Consider the following 23,023-nt stretch of genomic DNA (forward strand, 5'->3'; position numbering starts at 1 on the left):
TTTGCAACCTTCTGAGAAGCAGAGTCAATGGGGAAGCCAGATTCACTTAACAACCGTGTTACTAATTTAATAGCTGCACTGATTCACTTAGCAACTGCAGCAAAAAAGGGTTGTACAATGGGGCAAAATTCACTTAGCAAATGTTTCACTTAGCAACAGAAATGTTGGGCTCAATTGTGGTCATAAGTGGAGGACTACCTGTACTTCATAGGAGTATGAATTAGACACAGTTCCAACATTTAATGGATAAAATTCCTCTGATGTGTTTCAACATCTTCACTATTTCTTGGAGAATAAGTACAACACAAATGATAATTTCAGTAGAAAACAGGAATTCATAATCCTACCACACACACAGATATATTCCTGAATATTCAGAGACACTTAAATATGCTAATTCCAAATAATTTCCCATGCAGTAACTGGCAAAGGCAAACAGGTTTCAGTCCGAGCCAAGGTTATTCATTCTTAAATTGTTACTTCAAAGCTACTGACAAAAATCATCTGCTCGAATTTGGGCGAAGAAGGGCGCGCGGGCGGGGAATCCGAGGCAGCCACTGAAACAATTTACACAACGCAAGGAACAAAAACAGAGACGGCTCTTTTTTTTTTTTTTTTACAACGCTCCCTTAACTTAGGTAAAGAACAACCGAAGTGCTAAGGAAGCCGCTGCGGTACCACACTGCTGTCACACACAGAAAAACACGAGCCCCGCAGAAAACAGCCGCGGCTGCCCCGCAACCTTTCGCAAAGGAAGCCCTTAGCTTTCCCGCGAGAGATCCCGCCACGCACCTTCTACCTGGCAACACCTGCACCGGCCCTGACCTCTTCTCCCCTCGCCCGCCCGGATGGTTTGAGCCCTTCTCCCCTCCCCCGGGAGCGGCCAACAGGCTGCTTACGGCCTCCGAGCCGCCGCGGGGCGAAGGGAGTCACTTCCCCAGGGCTGGAAAGGGGCAGAAGGAGCCGGACTCGGTCATCCTCTCGCTCCGCCACCTGCTGCTGCTGCTGCTGCATGGCGCCCCCCCTCACCTGAGGACTGTCTTCCAGCGCCTCTTCGATAGGCAGCTTGTCTATCCCAGGCATGTCGGCGGCTGAGTCTTCCCAGGCCAAGCCAACCCCCTCCTCGCCGCACCCAGCCCGACGGCCCTGCTCCCGCCTTCCCCCGCGCCTCGGCGCACCCCAACAGGCCCGCTCCGCTCAGGAAATCCCGCCTCGCCACTTCCCCCCGGCCGCCTGTCCGGACAAGGAGCAGCCGTCAGCCAAGCTGTGCATTTTCCTATTGGCTGGAAGGGCGGCCAGTCTGGCTGGGCGAAAAAAGAGGCGGGTGCCTCTGTCAGCCTCGCGGAGTTTTGGTTACCAGGCGGTGGGGGGGGGGGAGGCAGAGTTTTTTGGGGGCACTTGAGGGGCTTCCGTCCCATCGGAGGGCCGTTTTCTGCGGGGCAAAGGCTGACGCCTCTATATGCTGCAGGTAGCTGCACCCTGAGCTCCGCTTGTGTGCGGGTCCTCCCTATTGTGTCACGTTGCCATGATTCATCTAAAATTGTGGGAATTAGAGCTCATAAATATTAAGGTGGCAATGAGTTCATTTAAATCTGATTGACAAGAGCTTAGTAAGGAACCCGATTTAGGGCAAATGGCAATTCAGGACTCCTGGGTGAGAATACTTAACTGGATATTAATTTACTTTTTCAGAAAGAATCCGAATCTCTGCTTGAGTTTTCCATGCTGGTTAATTTCCCCCCTGGTTTATGGAAGTTGATTGAGTTGGTTCTGAAAAAACAAACCATAGTCATCCCCAAATTGCTTACTGACCCTCTGCAGTGATATTTGGGTCCTTGCAACTATGTTCCAACTATAGACAAGTTTCTTTCTTTTTTTTGAAGGCAACAAGGACTTATGAAGGAACTATGGAAAATGTCCACTTTACTTGCCTTAGATGTAACTGTTTCCCTTAAAATGTCCCAGATGACTACCTCCCAGTATATATGCTTATTATACTCTTTTGGTACTGGGTTGTGTGAAAGGGACAATACATAACACCTTAATAGCTGGCAGCTTTTCAGTGATCTTGGTGGTGGATAGATTGCATGAATTAAAGTACAAATGGAGGCAACGGCAACAAAATCAAACTTTTGTTTTACTGTTATTTCTATTTAAACTGTGGTGTCTACTTTCTTTGTCATATCTCATTGTCTTCTCTTTTACATTAGCATTGACTTAGAATGGCTTTATTTTGTTTTATTTTTTATTTTGTTTTATATTTCTTTATATGGTTGCCCATCACACCAAGTGACTCTGAATGAGGAAGAAAATTTTAAAAATGAAAACAATTACAATAATCAAACATTAAAATGCATTGTGGCCAAGACTAAATTACCCATCAAGAAACAGGTTTGTCATTTATGCTAGCATTATTCTGCCTAATGCTTCCCTGTTAATCAGGGAAGTCTTGTAATACTCTAAATTGGTTGGTTAATGAGCACATTAATGAGAACCCGTTTTGCCCTGTGATTAAACACCAGGTTTGAAACTGGGAGACTGGGATCTAGGCCTGCATTAAGGCATGAAAGCCAGTTGGGTGACTTTGAGCTGGTCATTGTCTGCCCAACCCACCTCACAGGGTTATTGTTGTTGGGAAAATAGAAGGAGGAATGAGTATTAGGTATGTTTGCTGCCTTGAATAAATATAATAAAGGCAGGGGAAAATAAATAATAAAAATAATTACCTCTCCTTCCAGTTCATTATCAATTGTGCACAGTGTTTAATCCAAATTTATTGGTTATTGTATTTTCCAAACTTGAAGTGGTTGAGATTTTGGGTTTATAGAAATGGACTTGTAACAGATGATAAATCTTGGGTATATCTCTGTTGGAAACTGCCAGCCAGGCAAGGGAGTGGGGTCAAGCGGGAAATTAGCTAGCCTTGAGTCTGTGGGCAACTACAAGAGATCTATGTCAGCCCCCACTCCAAGTTCCATGGAACTTTATCTCTTTGTTCTCAATGAAGGGCAAGCAGTCTGGGGAGATTCTTGCAGTATAGGCAGAATACAATAAAGTAGTTAACTTGAACTCTTTCATGTTTGGATCCGGTGCTTTCCCTGACAATATCTTAAATTTCTAGAAACCTCGAACAGACATACCAGGATTAGGCAATAAGATAAGCCATAAACATTGGAGAACATTGGCACACAGTGGGAGTGGGATGGTAGTATGTATATGTGCTCAGTAATTGAGTTGGTCAGCTCAACATGCTGTAGAGACCCTAACATACTGTACAGTATATCTTTTTATAAATGCCTGTTTCAAATAAAGCAGACTTCTTGACTTACTTTTATATGATTTTCCTCAAATGCTGGTTTCACAAAAATGTCAAGCTTCAGAATTAGAAATGAAACCAGAGGATGAAGAAATTGTACTTATCCACATATCACCATCTATGTGGATAAGTACAATTTCTTCATCCGCTTGTTTAAATTAATAACAGCTGGATGGCAATTATTACCCTGTTAAAAAGTAACACGCATTGAATAATTTAAGAAAATATTGTTGTATAATATAGGTGAACCAAAGTCATAAGATTAGGAATGACTTCAGTATCAAATATTTATTATGTATCATATGAATTAACTTGCAAAGATAAGCCTTTTAAGAAATAAATTATTAACTAAGATGTATTTACTAAGTCTTTATATTTGTTTGTATTCTACTTTTTCTCTGTTTAAATATAGCTAGATTACCAAGTATTTTTCTATACTGGCAATGGTTTAACCTTTCTTTTAAAAAAAAATGAGGAAAAGGGAAGAAATAAATAGATTACATTCCCAGCAGAAAATCTACTATTTGCAATTAGTCTTAATACATATCTATCTGGCATTTTTACAGACCAGAGTAAAATTCCTAAACTACTGGTGGACCATGGAAATATGAGCAGGAGGGTGTTAGACTCTATTCAGCCCCCATTAGTTATTCTAGAGCTCACTGATTTGACTATTCCAGCCTCAGGATAAAGTAAATATACAATATTGCTAGTATAGCCTCAAGACAAACCCATATGTATTATTGCTAGCATAGCATATAGCATCGTGGCTTGAATAATAAAAATAATTGCAATCAAGAAGTTTGATTTCTGTCTGCTGTACTAGTTGTTCATGGCCCACATTGTAATGGTAAGAAATTATTTGTGCAGCAACTTCAAAAAAGGCTGAGAATGTGTATGCCTGATTTAGTTCCTGTAACCATTCCTTTCCACTTGGGCAGAGCCTTCACAACTGAGCTCCCTCATGACCAACAAGCATTCTTTTTCCAACTACACAACTTCTCTTAGATGTTCTGGATATAAAGCATAAGAACAGAAAACTAGCAGTCATGTAGTCTTCAAAATTATTTCAAAACTCCTTTATAAATGTAGTTGGACTTCCAGCAAAAGTATTGTTTCTCAGCATCTGGCTTGGCAAACCGAGAAAGAGTGATGGGGAATAGAAAAATAACCTGATCCCTGGCCATATTTGGGAAATGTTGACAAAAAGAGTTTAGACTCTTGTTTTATGGAAAATTTATTTCCCTTTTTTCCCTTCTAAATGCAATCCATTTGCAAGGCATATAATTATCAAATAAACTGTTAACTAATACAACATTGACTGTTTTTTCTCTTTAACTTCCATCTTTTAGGCTAGTAACAATTAGGTCCTTTCCAGTTAAAATAGGAGTTCATGAACACTAGGTGGCAACATTACAGAGTTGTACTGCTGTTAAATATATTGTTTCAACAAAATATAGTAATTATTGGTTTATAAAGAAAGATCTAGCGATAAAGTAACACAACCATTTTACTCTTGCAATATTTGTCTTGCTTCTTGCAACATTTCTAACAATACAGTTGAAGATTGCCCCTTGAAACAAAGTGGTTTTACCAAGAATATTCCCTGCTTCCAGGTATCAATGTAGATTTCAAATTCATCAATACACACATGCTCTCTCGCTCTGCCTCTCTCTCTGTCTCTGTCTGTCTGTCTGTCTCTCTCCCTCTCTCACCCGCCCCACCCCACCCCACCCACTTTGTATCAAATATTACCCACCACTAGACACACACTTAAATTTGAACTACTTTCCAGTGACAAAAAATATTAAGGTCTGTCAACTCTGAAGCACTGACAAGAACCAATGAGATGCTTGAATGTGGAGTAAGTAAAACTAGGCAACCCAAGAACAAAAATGGATAAAGAAGAAATGAGTATATTTGCCCAATGCTTAGGATAAGCCCTTACGGGAAATAATCTGATAAATATATGTGCAATATTCCTCATAGATGCAACAGTGACCAGTGTTTGTGGAATTATGATGTAATTCCGGCCATAACTTGCTGAGACCCAATGGCCCATGTTGCTATCAGAAAATAGTTAGACCACTATTTTAAAGTTTATTTCCGAATTTACTTCTTAGTTTTTTCTTGATACAAGGTTAGAAAATTGACAGTTCTCCAATATGCTTATAAAACAAATCAACATTAATGGTCTTCTCAGTTTTTAATGTACAGCTTTAACATACAAAATTAAAAAGGCAAATGGGGAAAAAACAAAAAGGTAAAAAAAATACAATAAACAGCTGTTTTAAAATACCGTACATTACATTTGACTATAAAGCATACTTTTGATCAGTTTTTCCATTTTGTCTATGTTTCAAACATAAAAAATTAAAAATATCAAAGATTGTAAATCTGTAGTAATGCAACTGTCCCTTCATGACAGAAAAAATATTTTTTGTTATGCTACATGTTTGGAAATCCAACTCTTCATACTTACGAGTTTCAAATGTTTGGTATAATAGTTCAAAGTTGCATTCACATCTTTCAGTGTTATTACTCTTTTCAAAAACATATTTATAAACTTATGAATATTATGTCATAGTGTCCTTTTCATATTATACTTTCAGTGTAAAGAAATTGACAGTCAACTCTTTCTGAACATTATTTGAAATGTACACTAAACAGGAAAAAAGTGGTATTTGATTGTTGAATTAATCTCTTCTTAAGAACGAAGAAACATACTTAATACTGTATTCTTTAAGGCTTTGATTTGAAGAAGAAAAAAACGAGCAAGTCTATATTCCAGAATATAGACTTGATGTCTATCTTAAAATAGACATCAATACTTGAGGTCTATCTTAAAATATTCAGTAATTCATACCCTGGTCAGTTCCCATTTGGAATGTGCTCTACATGGGATTGCCCTTGAAAACTATCCACAAGCTACAACTGGTCCAGAATGCAGCAGCACGTGCATTGTTGGGAGCTCCCAGTTTCACTTTTGCACAAGCTGCACTAGCTCTCAATTTCCTTCTAGGTCCAATTCAAATGCTAGTTGTCACATTTAAAGCCCTAAATGGAGTGGGACCAGGTTATTTGCAAGACTGCCTTTCCCTGAGAGCATCTGGCACCATCCTACTAAATCACATAGGATAGGCATACTTTCGGCCTCTTTCCTGAAATCTGCCATCTAGCAGATCATAGGAGATGTGCCTTTTCCGGGGCTGCTCTTACCTTATGGAACACCTTCCCTTCATATAGGTACTTGCAGGCTCTCTGTGAACTTGTTATAGCTGAAGCTCATGCAGTTGCAACCCTAATGAGTTTTGATTGTCCTCTGCTAAAGAACAAAACGTGACCTTATTCTCCTAAGTTAGCTTCCTGCCTTATCACTGTCACAAAACTGTTTCATATCAGCTTGGAATTCAGCAAAATGTTATGCGAAAGTCTGGGTGCAGCATCATAAGACTATGACTTGTAAAGCAGAATGGTTGGATCCAGCTATCATCCTAAATCCAGACTAGACCTTTTCCAGCAAGCATGGAAAAGAATGGAAAAATAAAACAACCCAGGGATAAACAGAGCAAATATCTTTCTAAGCCACTCAGAGTCACTGAGAGTGATTTTGGTGGCCATATAAATTTTCATAAATAAAGTTATTGATGAAATTCATTCTCCACTGGTTTAACTGGCCTTTTATAAATTTCATTTGCTGTAACTATAGCAAATTACGATGAAAATAATCACCTTTTGTCTAACTGACCATCAATACAACAGGTTATGGTCTCACTTTTTCTAAAACTACATGGTTTATAGCTTTGGTTTTAATGGGATTTTTCATACAGTATTTGATCGGTGGGCTCCTCCAATATAACATTACCAACATAACACTACCTTTGGCAAATTGGGTGGCATCCAATTTTGATAAACAAACAAAATAGCATCAAATTAAAGTCTAAGCTAAGAAAATAGAGGAGCAGAGCTTTTTATGGTATTTCATTCAAGTGTTCTATAATCTAACTACTTGGAAGACAATTATTGAATTATAACAGCCTACCTCAGTATGCCTTACGCCAAAGACTATTGTCATCTTAGTGACCATGTTCATCATTACATATGCATATGAAAAAGCAAACACTTTTTTTTCAGGATTACCCTAATAGCATTAAGAGATTATTTTTAAATTTTCATTGGAAGAAAATGCACTTAAACGAGATTACTTATTACTTGACTGGTTTCCTATCCTGCCATTTTATTTAGGTAAATAAAGTCCATAGGAGTATTATTTAAAAACAAAACCACCACCAACCAAGCCCTGATTTTATACATTAATGATTTCAAATAAAAGAGAAGTCGTATACTTGTGCATGGGTGCTTTTGAAAAAGTTAAGTCTGATACTCTGGTTACAGGAGATAACACTTTTTGTTCTTCTTGGTGCTCTCCCTCCTCCATTAGTTGCTAATTACTTGGAAACAAATAAACAATTAACTCCTCTTGCCTCTTGGTGGGAGAATCTTCATTGACATGCTAAAACTTTCTAATAAAAGATTTTAATTAATGACGTGGCAAATCCAACCCCCTTGTTGCCAAAGCTATAAGAAAAGCCCTGTAAGTAAAAGCTGAATTATGGTGTGGGGAGGTTGGCAAAAGAATGGCAGGTAGATTGTTGTATGCTCATAATGCAGCTTCTTATAATCATCAGAATAAATCCAGTCTTGGGGAAGGCAAAAACACTTCCTTTTCATTTTCCATTGAAAATATTTTGGGATTAGAGCGGGAAAAAGATGGCACTCCAACTGCAAAACCCCACAGGCCATGGGTGGATAAATGCAATCACTTAGGTAAGATGGACTTTAAGATTCACTTCAATATTTTCTTCCCTGTGTTCCTTTGCTTTAAATTAAAACCATGTTTAAATGTCGAACTAAAGAAATCAGATTGTTGTGTTTCAATTCTGTCTTGAGTTTAAACTACTCTATAACTAACATTTTGCTAGTTACTGTGTTTAAAATGCTTGTGACTTTTCAGGAGAAGATTGTTTGCCCTGCCTGCATCTCTCTTCAATATGCTATGCACTCCCTTTGTATAATACGACCAACTGCCGAAAAGCTGAAGAAAGAGTTTTGAAATGTGAAAACTATTTCACAGTCAATGAAAGATTTTCTTACAAAAGGGACTTGAGCTGGTACCGAGGTAGGAGACCAAGGACTGCATTCACTCAAATCCAGGTAGGGATTTAGCCCATTTAACCTATTCATGCAGCTAAGAATGGCTGTTTTGCTTCCTGCATTCTTTAATAAGGGGGCATTGATTAAAAAGAATCTTGAAATGCCTGTTTCACAAGAATCTGTACAATCATACATTTACTGAATAAAAAGATCCACAAATGTTATATCTAATCAGCATTCTGAGCTCAAAATAGCTTAATTGATTTCTATTGACTTGAAGTATTTTAGAATCTTACCCAGACTTTTATTAAAAGCTTTGGCTTTATCCTGAATGCTTAAAATATTTTGGCAGTGAAAACCAGCAAATAATAGAGTTGTTGTCTATTCTCTTTAGATAGAAATACTGGAAAATGTTTTTAGAGTGAACTCTTATCCTGGCATTGATGTTAGAGAAGAGCTGGCTCAAAAATTAGATTTAGATGAAGACAGGATCCAGGTAACTTTACATGTGTGTATTTATGTATCTCTACTTGTATTACTGGAATCTCAAATGTTACATCTGCTTAGCAAGAGTCATAATAGATGGGAATAATAACTGCCAATATTCTGACCCTGATTGAAGAAATTAACAATACTAGTTCACTTTGAAATGTTGTATGAAAGAAAAAATAGGGGATGTTATTATTATTTTTTTCAATTTTACCTTCTAATTTTATTTATGTTCGTAGTACAGTAATACCTGGATAATAAGGTAACACATTTAATATATATATATATCAGAAAAAATGTCTGTTGCTAAGACCTAATAAGTAGGATCCATATTAATTCAAACTGAGTAAGTGGAATAAATTATGTATTTTTCTGAAAGATTTGGTTCATATATCACATTAACAGATGTGCTAAACAAACCACAATGATTTCTTTTAAGTAACACATTAAGCCACAAATAAGCTAAGTACACTACGGCTTCATGCAGTGTATGATGCCTAGAACACTGAGACAGATTTATACTTAGCTATATTTACCATTACAGCAGATGGCAGCATTTACCAAACCCAAGAGGCTAAGTGCCGGTTGGTATATGGCTAGAAAGCCCTAGGGCTCTAGGCTAAGGGTGGGTGGGGGGTTTAAAGAAAGATCCTAGAAAGAGGCCAGGTCAAACTGCTTTCTTGTTGATTGATGGTACGCCACCAAGTGGTTTTTTTACTCCTAGGGACCACACAGATAGCAAGAAAATTACAGGGATATGCTCATGAAGTCAATAGCAGTCAAGTTTGATTCAAAAGTTATCTTTGCTTTTAAATGTGTTTAGGACTAAAACCTAAAACAGGGGTGTCCAATCTTGGCAACTTTTAAGATGCCAGAATTCAGCTGCCAGAATTCCCCAGATAGTCATGCTGGCTTGGGAATTCTGAGAGTTGAGGTCTACAAGACTTAAAGTTGCCAAGGTTGGATATCCATGACCTAAAACACATCACTTCATCTTCTGGTTTTTAGGTTCACAAAATTTCTCTTTTTTAATAGGTAGATTTACTGGTAAGTAAGGCTTAGTGACTTACCAGTTTGAAAAATCCCTTCTAAAAAATATTGCCAAGAAAATTACAAGGGACTTGTCCAGGCAGCATCCAAGAATTGGACACAACTGAAGGCGGAGGGCGGGGAATCTCAGTAAAGAGAATGGGACTTGTATCTAAGTAAATATGCAAAGATTTCCTAGGAGCAATCTTTTAAAATGCATGGATGTCCATGTAAACTCTGGAATGCATCTTGACCAGTGGTGGGATTCAAAAACTTTTTACTACCAGTTCTGTGGGCGTGGCTTGTTGGTGGGTGTGGCAGGGGAAGGATACTGTAAAATCTCCAGTCAGAGGTGGTATTTGCCGATTTTCCGAACTACTCAAAATTTCTGCTACCAGTTCTCCAGAACTGGTCAGAACCTGCTGAATACCACCTTTGATCTTGACCGAAAGGTGATAATAATAACAGCAACAATAATAATTAGAACAGACTATCTGTCTAAGAATGCTAGCCAACATTTTAATTTAAAACAGATTATATAATCTTAAACCAATTAAAAATTACATTTTTGTTTTTTCTGAATTCAACTTAACTGACTTTATGTTTTATTTAACTTAGTGAACATAAGGTATTATGTTCATATGTCAATGCAACTTTGTTGGCAATAGAGAGAGAGATTGCTTCCCGCACTTGTGGTTCTTGGATGTCTGGATAGAATTCCATCTGAAGCTTTGCGCTTCACTGAAAATAATTATCTTTTGAAGCCAGTCCTATATAGCAATAACTGTCTTGTGTTTGTTTGTTTACCAATCATCTTTTGAAACCACCCATCTCCTCACTGAGTTTTCCTGAAGAAGTGTTGCTTCTCATGTTTTACTTTAATTTGAGACGAGAGTGCTATAACTCTGATGGAAGGTGCTACTTATACCTAGAAGAATCTTGGTTCCCTTCTGATATCTTAGAGCAGGGGTGTCAAACTGGATTTCTTTGAGGGCTAGATCAGCATTGTAATTCTTCTTTGAGGGCCAGTGGCGGAGGTGGGGAGGAAGAGACAGGACAGATGCCTCCTGCAGCACCTTGCTGGCCAAAATGTGGCCCCGCTTTGGCTGGCAGAGTGCTACAGGAGGATGTTCAGGCTGAACCCCACCCACCCCCGTCCCTGTGCCCTGTTTTGGCTGCTAGAGACACTGTGGGCTAGTCCTTTGCTATTTCCAGGCCGGCCATAAGGGACAAATTAAAGCACTCTGCGGGCCAGATCCTGTCTGCAGGCCTTGAGTTTGACATCCTTGTCTTAGAGTAAGGATAGGATCAAGTCTCACTCAAGCAGATAAGTTCTTTATTCTTTTTAAGCAGTTTCTTGTATTTTTACCTGCTGGAATTTTATTATAGTTTTAACCTTGTTTGCCAAAAGCTTCTTCTGTATTATTATTAAACACGTACTTTTTCTCTCAATTTTAGATCTGGTTTCAGAATCGCAGAGCAAAGCTGAAAAGATCCCACAGAGAATCACAGTTTCTAATGGTGAAAAATACTTTTTCTCAAACAATTATAAAATGAAAAGAAATATATAGAATGCATTATTTTACTGTAGTAGGTGAATTCCTCATAAACCACAATGTGTTATCAGAGATTTATCATGTTAAGATAGGTTTCAATATTATTTTACATGATTTTTTTACATGTAATGATTTCATTGTAAAAGTAAACAATAAATATTATTGTTTCATGACGTGTGATGAAAGCAGATTTCTGCAACTAGTTTAATAGTTTTTTTTCAGAAGGAAAGAAGACAAAACTCTGCAGTTTTTGTAGTTTACTGTCTTAAGTATTGGTGACGTATCATTGAAAAATCATTAAAAAAATTCACAAACCTCAATGCAGTATCATAGGAGGTTCTATATACTGATTTTCTCCATATCCATGCCAGTGACCTCTAAAATGCAATGTATGGGAGTGTGGAATGCAATCCAAAAATTTCATATGGAAAACACATTACCCAGATTTCAGTACCTGTAGGGAGTCCTGCCAAGGCAGAATAATTCCTCAGCAACAGCCTTTCAGCCTCCACAAAAATTGACCTGGAATTAAGGATAGTTTCCTGCAGAATGCTTTCTATAACCGAGGAATAGTTGTGTTAATTATGGTGCATTTTACACACACACACACACACACACATGCACACACACAAGTATATGTAACACACACACACACACACACAAGTAAAATATCCCACCTGGCTCATATATTTTGGAAGTTGGTAAAAAAAAATGTATACAAGTGATACAAGTGAACAAAGTAGCAAAATACTACAAAAAAATCTTAATTGATTTACTGTAGGCTTATAGTCTTGCTATATATTACTGAAAAACTGGTTTCTTCTTTCATAGATTGAGCAAATCATAACATGGTTTGTTTCTTTTTGGTAGCATGTGCTAAAACAGTTAATTTAATAAGTCACAATTAAAATGGTTTATCACAAGAAAAACACCCAGTTTGGTCAGAAATTTGATTTAAAAATGTGGCTATTGTGGGGAAAATGGTAGGAAGGAACATTATGTGCACCATATTCAATTTTTAAAAGTGCAGTAAAATTGGGGTATTAATAATTATAAATATCTGAAGGAATCATCTCAGAGTATTTTGCTCTCTTTTTCTTGCTCAATTACAGTACTAGCTAGTATCTGAAGTCACATATCTTAAAGTGGAGACCTATTGTTTTCATGGGTTTGTTTCCATATTAAACATATGCTCAACATCTCCAACCTGGTGTCATACAGATCTGGCTACAATGACAAATCCAAGAATTGTACAAGGCTGTAGACTCTAGGTGTCATAATTGAGAAAGCTGCTATAAATATTTGGGACTGTGAAACATGAGGTGAAAATTCCCTAATTTGGGCTATTCATTCAAAGCTAAATCACTTTTTATGAGTTATGGCTTATGGTACCAGACTCATTAAGTGCATTTGTTTGTTCTACTAGGCTTATATGCCTAGTAGATGTACATATATGTATTTACCACACCACAACTTCATCCTAATTGCTTTCTTTGCTTAGTTTACTAATTTTAACATGTTCCCTGCTATATTTTTAACTTCATAATGATGGACTTGTTTTGCACAAAGATATTTATGTATTTTAAACATTTGCTTTAGGCATATTTTTCTGTAGAATTACTGGATTTCCACAAGGATGCCATTCCACAAGGATGCCTGATCCAGGAAAAATCAGGCCCTTTTGACAAGTTGATTATTTTGAGCCGTATATTTTCTTTTTTTTCTTTTTTTCCAGTTTATTTTATTTCCTTGAGGATTTGTTTTACCTCAGCAGTTAACATTGCGTTTTATAAATATATACTAAAAATACATTCAAGTAACTTCATTGATGCTTACTCCTAAATATGAATACTGTACATGCTAGCACTGAAGTTTTCATTGTCCTGATAAAAATGAAATCAAGGCTGTATCTGAAACAATTTTTCCACCTTTTCTCTTTATGAGTTGCTTTGCCATTTCCATGCACTGAGTTGGTCACTTTCCTCACTAGATAAAGTATATATCATAAGTGTTGAAATGCAGCACCATGAAATTCAGATGTTTGTCTCAGATGATAAAAATAGTAATCCAGGGATTGGGTATGGCACATATGTTCCATTATCCAGCATGTTGAAATACAAACTAGATAAAAATAGACAAAATTAGAACAATCAGATAAAAATAGTTTTACTAGTGAATTACTATGTAATCACTTCAACAAAACTGGTGATGTAAGTTTAGCTGAGACCTAAGTTGGCCTGATAAAGTTTTGTCACAATATGGAATGTAATTGTAATTATTTAACTTACTTCCATGGAAAATAATTACTTATATGGATGCTTTTATTTTAATCTGAAACTCTCTGTTTATATAGTATTATGTGGTTGTAAACTTTATTCTTTTCATACTGTATTTAATGGTACATTTGATTAAGAAGTATTCATAGGATGTATATGCAATGGTCCTACAAGCATAGTAATTATACTTTTTAGAAATCCATTGTACATGGAAACAGATCATGGCTTAGCCAGAACCTTTCTTCTCACAGTCCCATCTGCAATATGAAGAGGACCTCCATTTATCTATTGCTTATATGGAATGGAGGTGTGAATCTAAATTTTCCAATCTAAGCCAGACATAATAACCAGCACCCACATTTCTTCATCTATAAAAATTGGGTGGCTATAAGGAGTCGCAGAAAAAGAAGCTACTTCTGATTTTCTATTGGGTTTTTTTAATGTAATTTCAGCATCTCACAAATGCAACAGGACATTATAGGCAAGGTAAAAAATATCTTTTGTGGTTTAACTTTCACCCCTCTTATGGCAAAGTATAGACTTGCAAGGTCTGCACTATGTCTTAACTCAAATCATGGCTTAATATTAGGGAATACAGCAGAATATAATCTTGGTAATTGGAAGGTTTACTGTTTTGAAATGCAGAGTCTTATTTTATTTTAGGATTATTAACAATTATAGGATTATTAACTATTTGTAAAATGTGAAATAAATTGACTTAATTGTTAATAAATTAATTGTACAAGACATTTATAACAGAATAACATAAGGGGCCTTGCAGGTCTTCTAGTCCAATCCCTTGCTCAAGCAGAAGATCCTAAACCATTTCAGACAAATGGCTATCCGGTCTCTTTTTATAAGTCTCCGGTGATGGAGCACCCACAACTTCCAAAGGCAAGCCGTTCCACTGGTTTATTGTTCTGTCAAAAAATTTCTCCTTGGTTCTGGGTTGCTTCTCTCCTTGGAGAGTTTCCATCTATTGCTTCTTATCATGCTTTGAAAAATAGGTTGATCCCCTCTTCTTTATGATAGCCCCTCAACTATTATAACACTGTTATCATGTGTTTCTCCATCAGTCCTTCTTTTCACTAGACTAGAAATACCCAACTCCTGCAACTATTCTTCACATATTTTAGTCTCCAGCCTTGTTGCTCTTCTCTGCACTCTTTCCAGAGTCTCAGCATTTTTTTTTAATATTGTGGTGACCAAGTTAGTTTTACCAAGTCTTTATAAAGTAGTATCAATACCTCAATGTGATCTTGATTCTATCCCTCTGCTAATACAGCCTAGGATTGGACTGGCTTTTTTGGTGTCTGCAGCACATTATTGGCTAATATTTAAATGATTGTCCACTAGGACTCTTATGAAAGGTTGCTTTTTTATTACATAACAGGCTTTTTGTTTTAATGTTTCTCTTTTTCCATATAACAATGATTTTTTTAAAAAAAAGTTTAGGATGAGAAAGTAAAATTATTAATATGGTTTGATGAAAAACTGCCAAGTGTTGACTTATTGTGATTATTGAATAGCACAGAAGATATAACATAATCACAATATGTAAATCTGGTCCTAATGTAATTTTATAGAATTATACATTGATACAATTAGTGAGCACATCCCAATACTGAATGGGCAAGCCCAACTGATTCCAAAATGGCCCACATGTAGCAAAACAAAGGGGTCTTCCATCCCTCCCACATTCCAGACACCCAATACACAAATTCTCCTCAGCTAGGAAGTCAACCTAAATAACATGCAGGCTGGGGGAATGACAGTCAGCTCCTTCCTTCTGGCCAGAGAGAACAATCCTTTAATCCCTGGCTAAAGAAGGAGGACAAGTAGTGCTTTGCCTGATGAAAACCAAAAATTTTCCCCAGTCTCTTTTTGTTTAAAATGCTGCCTTGGGATGTAAGAAGGAGAATGCTAGAAAATATACCCCCACCCACCCACCCCACCAAAAAAAGAAATTGAGGAGAAACAACAGAGAAATCACTGGAATATATAGCTAGGGGGAAAGAAAGCAGAAGATCTCTATGAATTAAAAGTTTTGGATTGGTACCTGAAAATTTTCAGGGAAAAATAAAACTCCTCAGGTCTAGTTCAATGCTACAAAGAACTAAATTTTACTCGTGGAAGATAGAATGAAAGGAGAAGTTCTAGATCAGCACCTAGAAGTTTTCAGGAAAACAAAGAAATATGGTTAAATTGTCTTTAAGTATCTAATTTATTGACAGGGTTAGCTAGGTAACTGTTGTTTCACAGGAATCAATACATTAGACTAAATACACACACACACACACACAACATTTTTCTGTGTGTGTGTGTGTGTGTGTAGGGGTAGGGGAACCGGAAACCTGAGCCTGTACCTGTACCTGAGCCTGTACCTGTACCTGAGCTTGGTTGTGTTGATTTGTGATTGATAAATTTGTTTTTACCCCAGCTCTGTTTCTATGTGTGTTGGGTTTTTTTTGTTTCTATATTTTAACATAGTCAACCATCCAGGGTCATTAATTTGAGATGAGTGGCCACACAAATGGAAATAAATAAATGCATTTCTAGTTATTGTCCTGTATAATTGTAATGTCTAAAGTTTATTGTATTTTTTTTTACAAACACAGTTGTTCCATTCTTGTTCCCTCTTAATTTCTTTAAGCCTTGGTTCTATCCAGCATGGATCTATGCTCCATATTCCCATTATATTTTATGGGAGACTGATATTTAAGATGCTGCTTGTGATTTTATCATTTCACCAACTTCATTGTGACCACCTCGTTTTCTTCTTCTTCATCATCATTACCATCTGAGTAAGTGCTCAGAACATGAATCATCCACCCTCTCTCACAAGTCTGTGTTTAGAGGTTAAAAAAAAACAATTTTCCTGACCGTACAATAGGTAGTGATAATAGTAAGCAGAAAAGTTAACAAGAATGGGGGAAAAAGAAAACAGAGAGAGGACTGAAACACTCCCATACCTTTAAAGACTCAGACCTTGCTGTTACACCATAGGAGATTTTTATGCCATCCTTCCCAAGTAAAATCTGAATAGTTTTATCTCTATCAATAAACAGTATAGAGCTGAGGAGGCACAAGGGCAATATGGATTTTCTGGTAAATCTCTCATTTAATGTGTTGTCAAGATCTCTGAATGATTTGTAGTGGATTAGCAAAGTTAGATGATCTCTAGCATCAATAATATCAACATTATGCCTCTCCCATGTAACTATGTTGTCAAAAAGACACAAGGGCAGTTTTTTCCCAAACAGCATCACCCTGCTGAACAAATAATTCACTCAACACTGTCCAACTATTTCCAAAGTCTGCATTACTATTACTATGAATCTTCTCATCACTCCTTATCACCCATCCCCCCCCACTTGTGACTGTATGACTGTAACTTTGTTGCTTGTATCCTTACGATTTATATTGACTATTTTCTAGTATGATTTGATTGCTTATTGTATCCTATGACTATCATTAAGTGTTGTACCTTATGATTCTTGTCTCTTGACGAATGTATCTTTTCTTTTATGTATACTGAAAGTATTTGCACCAAGACAAATTCCTTGTGTGTCCAATCACACTTGGCCAATAAAGAATTCTATTCTATTCTAAAAAGAAATCTTGAGGTAATCTAAACTGGACTTGTATGTGAAGACTGCAAGCTCCATTCACTTTGGTAGTCAAAACAAATGCTTGGCTTTAAAACTATTAAAGTGTATATTTTTAGACAAAGTTGCAGTTGGAGTGTTAAGAAAATAGTGTATCCTGAAATTCTAAAATCTGTGACCTTCAAAAGCCCATTCCATCAGATTGTATTAATACTGGGTAGCCCACATTTAATGAGCTGAAGAACACTCACTTTTCCCCAGATCCATAAAACCATAATTATTTTGCCTGCTTTCTGGGGAGAAAAATGACAAATTGAAGGAAGTTCTGCTAAAAGCAGAGACCATGATAGAAAGAAGAGCCAGCAAATAGACTGGCTTTTCATAATTCCTCTTTGGACAAGGGGAGAACTTGAGATTGCTCACAAATGCTCCAGGCAGTTGCTCCTCATGAGGAGACTACAAGACAGCAGTCTCTGGCAGGTTAAGCGGTCTGAGGGATGAGGGAGTAGCTATCTTGCTCAAGCCAAGGTCATGGCCTTTAAAAAACATTGGGTTTGCATGGTTCCTTTTCTAATCACTTACAGAAACTGCTTGTTAATTATTCTTCAGCTATTAGAAATCTTTGGATCAATAAGTCTGAAAATACTGGTAACTTATAAGCTTAAGGAAGAGATGGGGGTGGGAGAAAGAGAGGGCATTTTGGAACATTACAAAAGAACTAAGGGTCTACATGGAATAATCCATTTGGACCCTTAGTCCTTTTGTTACTTTCCAAAGAGCCGTCTCTTTCTCTCTTCCCCCCATCTCTCTAAGTTTATACAGGAAAAAGCATTGTTTTGAATTCTTTTATTAAAAAATCATTGGATGGGAGTTTGGAGATTGGACACCAGAGAGAACTAGAAGGAACGAAATATTACAACTAAAGAACAACAATTAAATTTAACTTATTCATACAGAATGGAGCATATGGAAGGATATTTTGGAACAATGGATTCAGAAGTTATTTTAAAGAGTGTTTGCCTCTATAGGGAGACTGTAAAAGATATTATGGAAAAGCAACAATGCTATTTTCAGGATGAGCATTTATTTAAGAAAATTTATATGGCTGCCCAACTCCCCCTCAGTGACCGCGGACATTTACAAATATAGCATTTGATGCTAATATAATAAAAGGAAAAATTCTCTCTGCTTAAATTTTATATATATTCTGGGAGCATGCATGCGTGTAGGAATAAATAGTACACACATTCAATGAAATGTGTTTATTCTCTGATTCAACTCTTAACCTGCCACTTATTTACTTAAAAGCAAGCTCAATTGATTTCAACAAGAATTACAATGAAATAAGTAGCATATAATAATAGTCAGTCTAAATTCTAATAACATTTTCATAAAAATTCCCTTTGGAATCATGAAAGTTTATCTTCTGTAAGTGAGATTAAGGCTATAGCTAACTTCAAAATCACTTTTACAGTACAGACCCTCCCAGGCATTAGTCCCAGCATGGTGGAATTCATAGCATTCTTTGCCAGTACCAGACACAGAAGGTTTGGATATATAGACATATATACATAGACGCACATAGAGCACATAGATAAAACACCCACACACACACTGAGAGAGAGAGAGAGAGAGAGAGGGAGGGAGGGAGAGGGAAAGAAAATTGCTCCAGTTTTTTTTTAATGGCTTTTGCTTTGCTAAGTGATAGAAAAACTGATGGAAAACAGCAGCTCATACTGCAAAACTATCTGTTCTACTGCTGTTATTTTCAAAACTGCGCTTTTCCTTAGGGGAGTCATTGTGCCCTGCGTGTCTTCTTCCATCTGGAAGCAGCTGCTGCAGAAGCAAAGGAAGTTTTTAGCTGGAAGCAAGGAGGTAATGGCAACTAAAACCATCTGCAGAACTCATTAGACTGATAGCCATGACTTTTGAAAGGGCTCCAAGTCAAGGGTGCTTATTTTTATTCAGCAACAAAAGACTATTGTGAAGAAAGATAGAACTGCTCGGAAATCCCAGTTGTCACAAAATCGCAGCATTTTACACCATGATTTATTTTGCTTTTTGATTCTCCACTGAGAAATAAAATACAGATATATAAATACATCAGTATTGTTGGATGTGTTCATAAGGCACAGCTATGAACGAACAGATTGCCAAAGGATGAGATATGGAACTTCAGTAAAATATTGTTCAATTTTTTTGTACTTAAAAAAATAAAATCTTATCAGGCTTGGATGAAAAGCTTCTCTAGAACCAAGATTTGAGTCTACCATAGAAGAGCTATGTTGGTCTATAATGGGGGGAAAAAAATTGGAGGGAACTTGGCAGCACTTTTTATGATTAACCAATTTTAAAAAGGGTTTTAAATTTAAAATTTAAATTGAAACCAGTTTTTTTTTTAAAGCAAAAACTTCTGTAAGCTGCAGTAAATTTCACCAGATGTTAGTAGGAAAAGGTGCTACCAGACTCACTAGGTTCTATTGGGATGTATACCAAAAGTTCTCACCTACTAATTGTTTTTCAATTTGTGCCTTCCTGTCCATCTGGCGGGAAGGGGAGGGGCAGCATGGCTGAATCATTTTTACCAATCTCTTAACAGCTAAGAGGGTGGGACTGAAACAGCAATCCCATGCACAATTCTTCTGATCAACATTGGAATGGGATGTGTGGTTGTGTGATGAAAGTTAAGTACTGTGTATCAGCAAAAAAATGAAACCTGCAACATTTTAACTGATCTTAGAAGATAATGTAGAAAATGTTTGATTGCGACACACTGGTGTTTTATTCCCCTTTAATCTAACCTAATTAATCTCATAGAGAAATTGGGAAAACAAACCAAGCAGACATCTTTTAATTCATGGGTGGAGGAATGAGGTATAAACAAAACAGCTAAATAAATACACCTTTTTCCCATGCCTCTTAAATTCTAAGAATTCAATAAGAAATATCCAAACATACTCTTCAAATTCTTCCAACTAATGAATTTTAATAAGGTTTTATCTGTCTTTGGCAAGTAATATCACAACTGTTCACAGTATTCTTTACCTTTGACATCTGGACTACTGTAATTTTCTTTACGTGGGCTTCCCTTGAAAATAATTCAGAAGCTTCCGTTGATTCAGCAGGTAGCAACCCAGGTTTGCTTACACTTCTGGCTAAATTTCCTCCACTTCTGCCAATACTACCACTAACTTCTAGGTACAATTTTAGGTTCTCGTTGTCATCCTTAATGCCCTATATGGCTCTGAGTCTGGTTACCTCTGAGACTGCCTGCTCTAGCTTGAATCTACTGAATCAGGGTAAGGAGTCAAGGGAATCTTAATTTTGAAATATTTTCTCATTCTAACTTATGTTAAACACTAACGTTAACTCAGGACCAATGGAGAAAGCTACAATGAACAAACTAGGTTTACCTCTGAATAAAAATCATATACAATTAAAATAATATAAAACATTTTCAAGCTTTTATTTTTTTTCCTGTGATATGGCCAGAACTGAAGATTAAAAGCAGGTATGTTCCATTTGCAAATAAATCCTTTTTTATTTAATTGACACAAATTAATGTGTCTCTCAAGATATTCCAATATTCTGTTTATCAAGATAAAATTCTATTCAGTATGCCTTGCTTGGTGAACATGCATGACAGCCCTTTGGCTATCTTTGTCCATAATTGCCAATGGATTAGAACTGAAAATATTGAATTGATCCCTTCTTCCAGTGACTTGTTGGGAAATATCCCCATGATAAGAGATATAGGCCTAAGTGTTTTTGAGCAAATATCTACTGGTACTCCAAAGCAAATATAGGATAAGGATGGTCGTTGGTTATATATCCTATTCTGGTTATAATTTTTGTATTTAAAAAGGAGGACAAGGAGAAAAAAGTAAGGCCAAATATATTCAGCCATTTTTAATTGTATGATACTTCTTCTTCTTGTGCCATATCCATCATTGGATGTTGGCGATCATGTTAGCAATCCTATTTTTATCAACAGCCGCAAAAAAAAAAGTGCTATTGAGTTTTGTCCAAACCAGTCCCTTAGATTTTGAAGCTATGATGTTCTTCTTCTGCCTGGACCTTGTTTGCCTTCAATCTTTCCCTGGAGTGTGAAGTATGCCATATTTTTATGTGTGTTGATCACAGTCTGAAATATTCTAACTTCAACTTTTTAATGGTTTTCATGATTTCCCTGGGCTTTCCCAGGTGGTTTATCACCTCCTCATTTCTGATTTTGCAACCCAGTTTATATGCAACAGCCGCCTGTAAATCCTCATTTCAAATGCTTTTTGATACATAGTCCATCTTATATCCTAAAATCTCGGATGGAGATGGTACACAACTTGACTTTTTAAAAGCATGTATGTGAACTTTATTCAGTTGTCTGTGAAAAGACCAGAGAAAAGTTGGTACTGTGTAAATTTAAATCTTCCCCCAAACCTAACTATTTCATTAAACTCAGGATAATCCAGCATTGCAGAGAGTTACACTGCAGGCAAAGGACATGTTGGGCACCCAAAGGGATTTGATTATTTCCTTGCAAGCCATTCACATGCCACAAATGCCTGGTACAAAGCATCAGCTAATAAGGAAGATACTATTTTTAAAAAATGCTTTATTTCTGAGGATGCTTTATGGTGAAATAACGCCAAATACATTTTTAATTGCTTTCCAGATATTTTTGGAGGAGTAGGCTGGAAAGATGTAAATGAATTCTCTGCCAAAACCAGGACTAATGTAAATGGATAATAACAAAACTGGATTATGGATTATAATCCCCTCCCCACCCTCCATCATGCTCCAGGTAAGTTTGGTACTATTCTGGCTAGGCAATGAGTTTGGATAAAGCACACTTTAAAGGTTCCAATACTGAAGAATATAGCTTTATATTCACAACAGACTATTTACAAGTATTGCATCTGGTCTCCTTCTGACTTGTATGTACACCTAGGGCCCATTCTACACCTCATGTTTCTCTATGACTCCAATTCCTGGGAAGCCAGTGATGGGAAGATATCAGGAAAGCATCAAGTTGAGGAAGGATGAAACAGGTTCTGTAAAGTCATACTTTACAAACGATTAAAAAAAACTCGTGCTTCAGTCTTATATGGTTTATGATGTTCAGCACCCGAAAACACAAAAGCTTAGAAGCAAATCCTGTGCTGGCATGAAATCAGTTTTAGGAGAAAGTCTTTTTCAAATGCAGTCTTTCTCTTCCCCCCACCCCACCCGCGTCACTCAAGGGAGGTTAACTTTGGATAGTTTGTTACTTCTTGCCCCAGACTGGTATAAACGCTTGCACATTTGAACGGAGCGCCCCACCACCACCTCCCCTTCCTTTAACTTCCTTTTTTGAGAGACAGATGGTGGTTGAGCGGTTTTCCCCCCTCGAGGTCTTCCTTTGAAGACGTTCTGCGCCGATTGTACAGCATTTCAGCTGTTCTGAATTAAATCACAGCGTCCTCGAAGGGGAGTGTACCAAGTGACCTCTCCCGCACCTAGACAAATGGCAATGGGGGTCCAGCCCCCTCCCTACTTCCCCCATCCGCAAGGTACGGGTGGGTGGGTGGCCGAGGAGCTCCCTGGACGAAAGTCCCG

The 23,023-nt window shown here is 37.1% G+C and overlaps 2 protein-coding genes across 5 annotated transcripts in view; one reads left to right on the forward strand and one right to left on the reverse strand.

Moving 5' to 3' along the window:
• The window catches only part of APPL1 (adaptor protein, phosphotyrosine interacting with PH domain and leucine zipper 1), a 38,646-nt gene extending 37,431 nt beyond the window's left edge, over positions 1 to 1,215 (reverse strand). Inside the window, exon 1 of the mRNA XM_026723711.2 lies at positions 1,030 to 1,215. Within this exon, the coding sequence (XP_026579496.1) occupies positions 1,030 to 1,083 (54 nt within the window). The 5' untranslated portion in view covers positions 1,084 to 1,215. The remainder of the gene's footprint in view (positions 1 to 1,029) is intronic.
• A 175-nt stretch (positions 1,216 to 1,390) lies between these two features.
• On the forward strand, positions 1,391 to 14,447 carry HESX1 (HESX homeobox 1). Of its 4 annotated transcripts, none has more exons than XM_087923846.1 (6): positions 1,391 to 1,468; positions 8,005 to 8,143; positions 8,331 to 8,530; positions 8,865 to 8,978; positions 11,447 to 11,509; positions 14,072 to 14,447. In XM_087923846.1, exons 1-6 carry the CDS (start codon positions 1,460 to 1,462, stop codon positions 14,162 to 14,164), a joined length of 618 nt encoding a protein of 205 aa, XP_087779972.1. In that variant the 5' UTR covers positions 1,391 to 1,459; the 3' UTR covers positions 14,165 to 14,447. The 4 variants fall into 4 exon arrangements, with proteins under 4 accessions (XP_087779972.1, XP_087779970.1, XP_087779971.1 ...); XM_087923844.1 differs by having other exon boundaries at positions 1,417 to 1,570; XM_087923845.1 differs by having other exon boundaries at positions 1,417 to 1,570; positions 8,865 to 8,966.
• Positions 14,448 to 23,023: the final 8,576 nt, after the last annotated feature.

Source organism: Pseudonaja textilis, chromosome 2 (assembly GCF_049901715.1).
Source record: "Pseudonaja textilis isolate UNSWEBS1 chromosome 2, rPseTex1.2, whole genome shotgun sequence".
NCBI lineage: Eukaryota > Metazoa > Chordata > Lepidosauria > Squamata > Elapidae > Pseudonaja > Pseudonaja textilis.

Excerpts from the sequence above, each read along its gene's own strand:
- HESX1 (XM_087923844.1), top strand. The coding sequence starts at position 1,526 with ATGATTCATCTAAAATTGTGGGAATTAGAGCTCATAAATATTAAG. Across the intron at positions 1,571-8,004 it reads TAGAGCTCATAAATATTAAG|AATAAATCCAGTCTTGGGGA; the intron begins GTGGCAATGAGT and ends TATAATCATCAG. Across the intron at positions 8,979-11,446 it reads GGATCCAGGTAACTTTACAT|ATCTGGTTTCAGAATCGCAG; the intron begins GTGTGTATTTAT and ends TCTCAATTTTAG.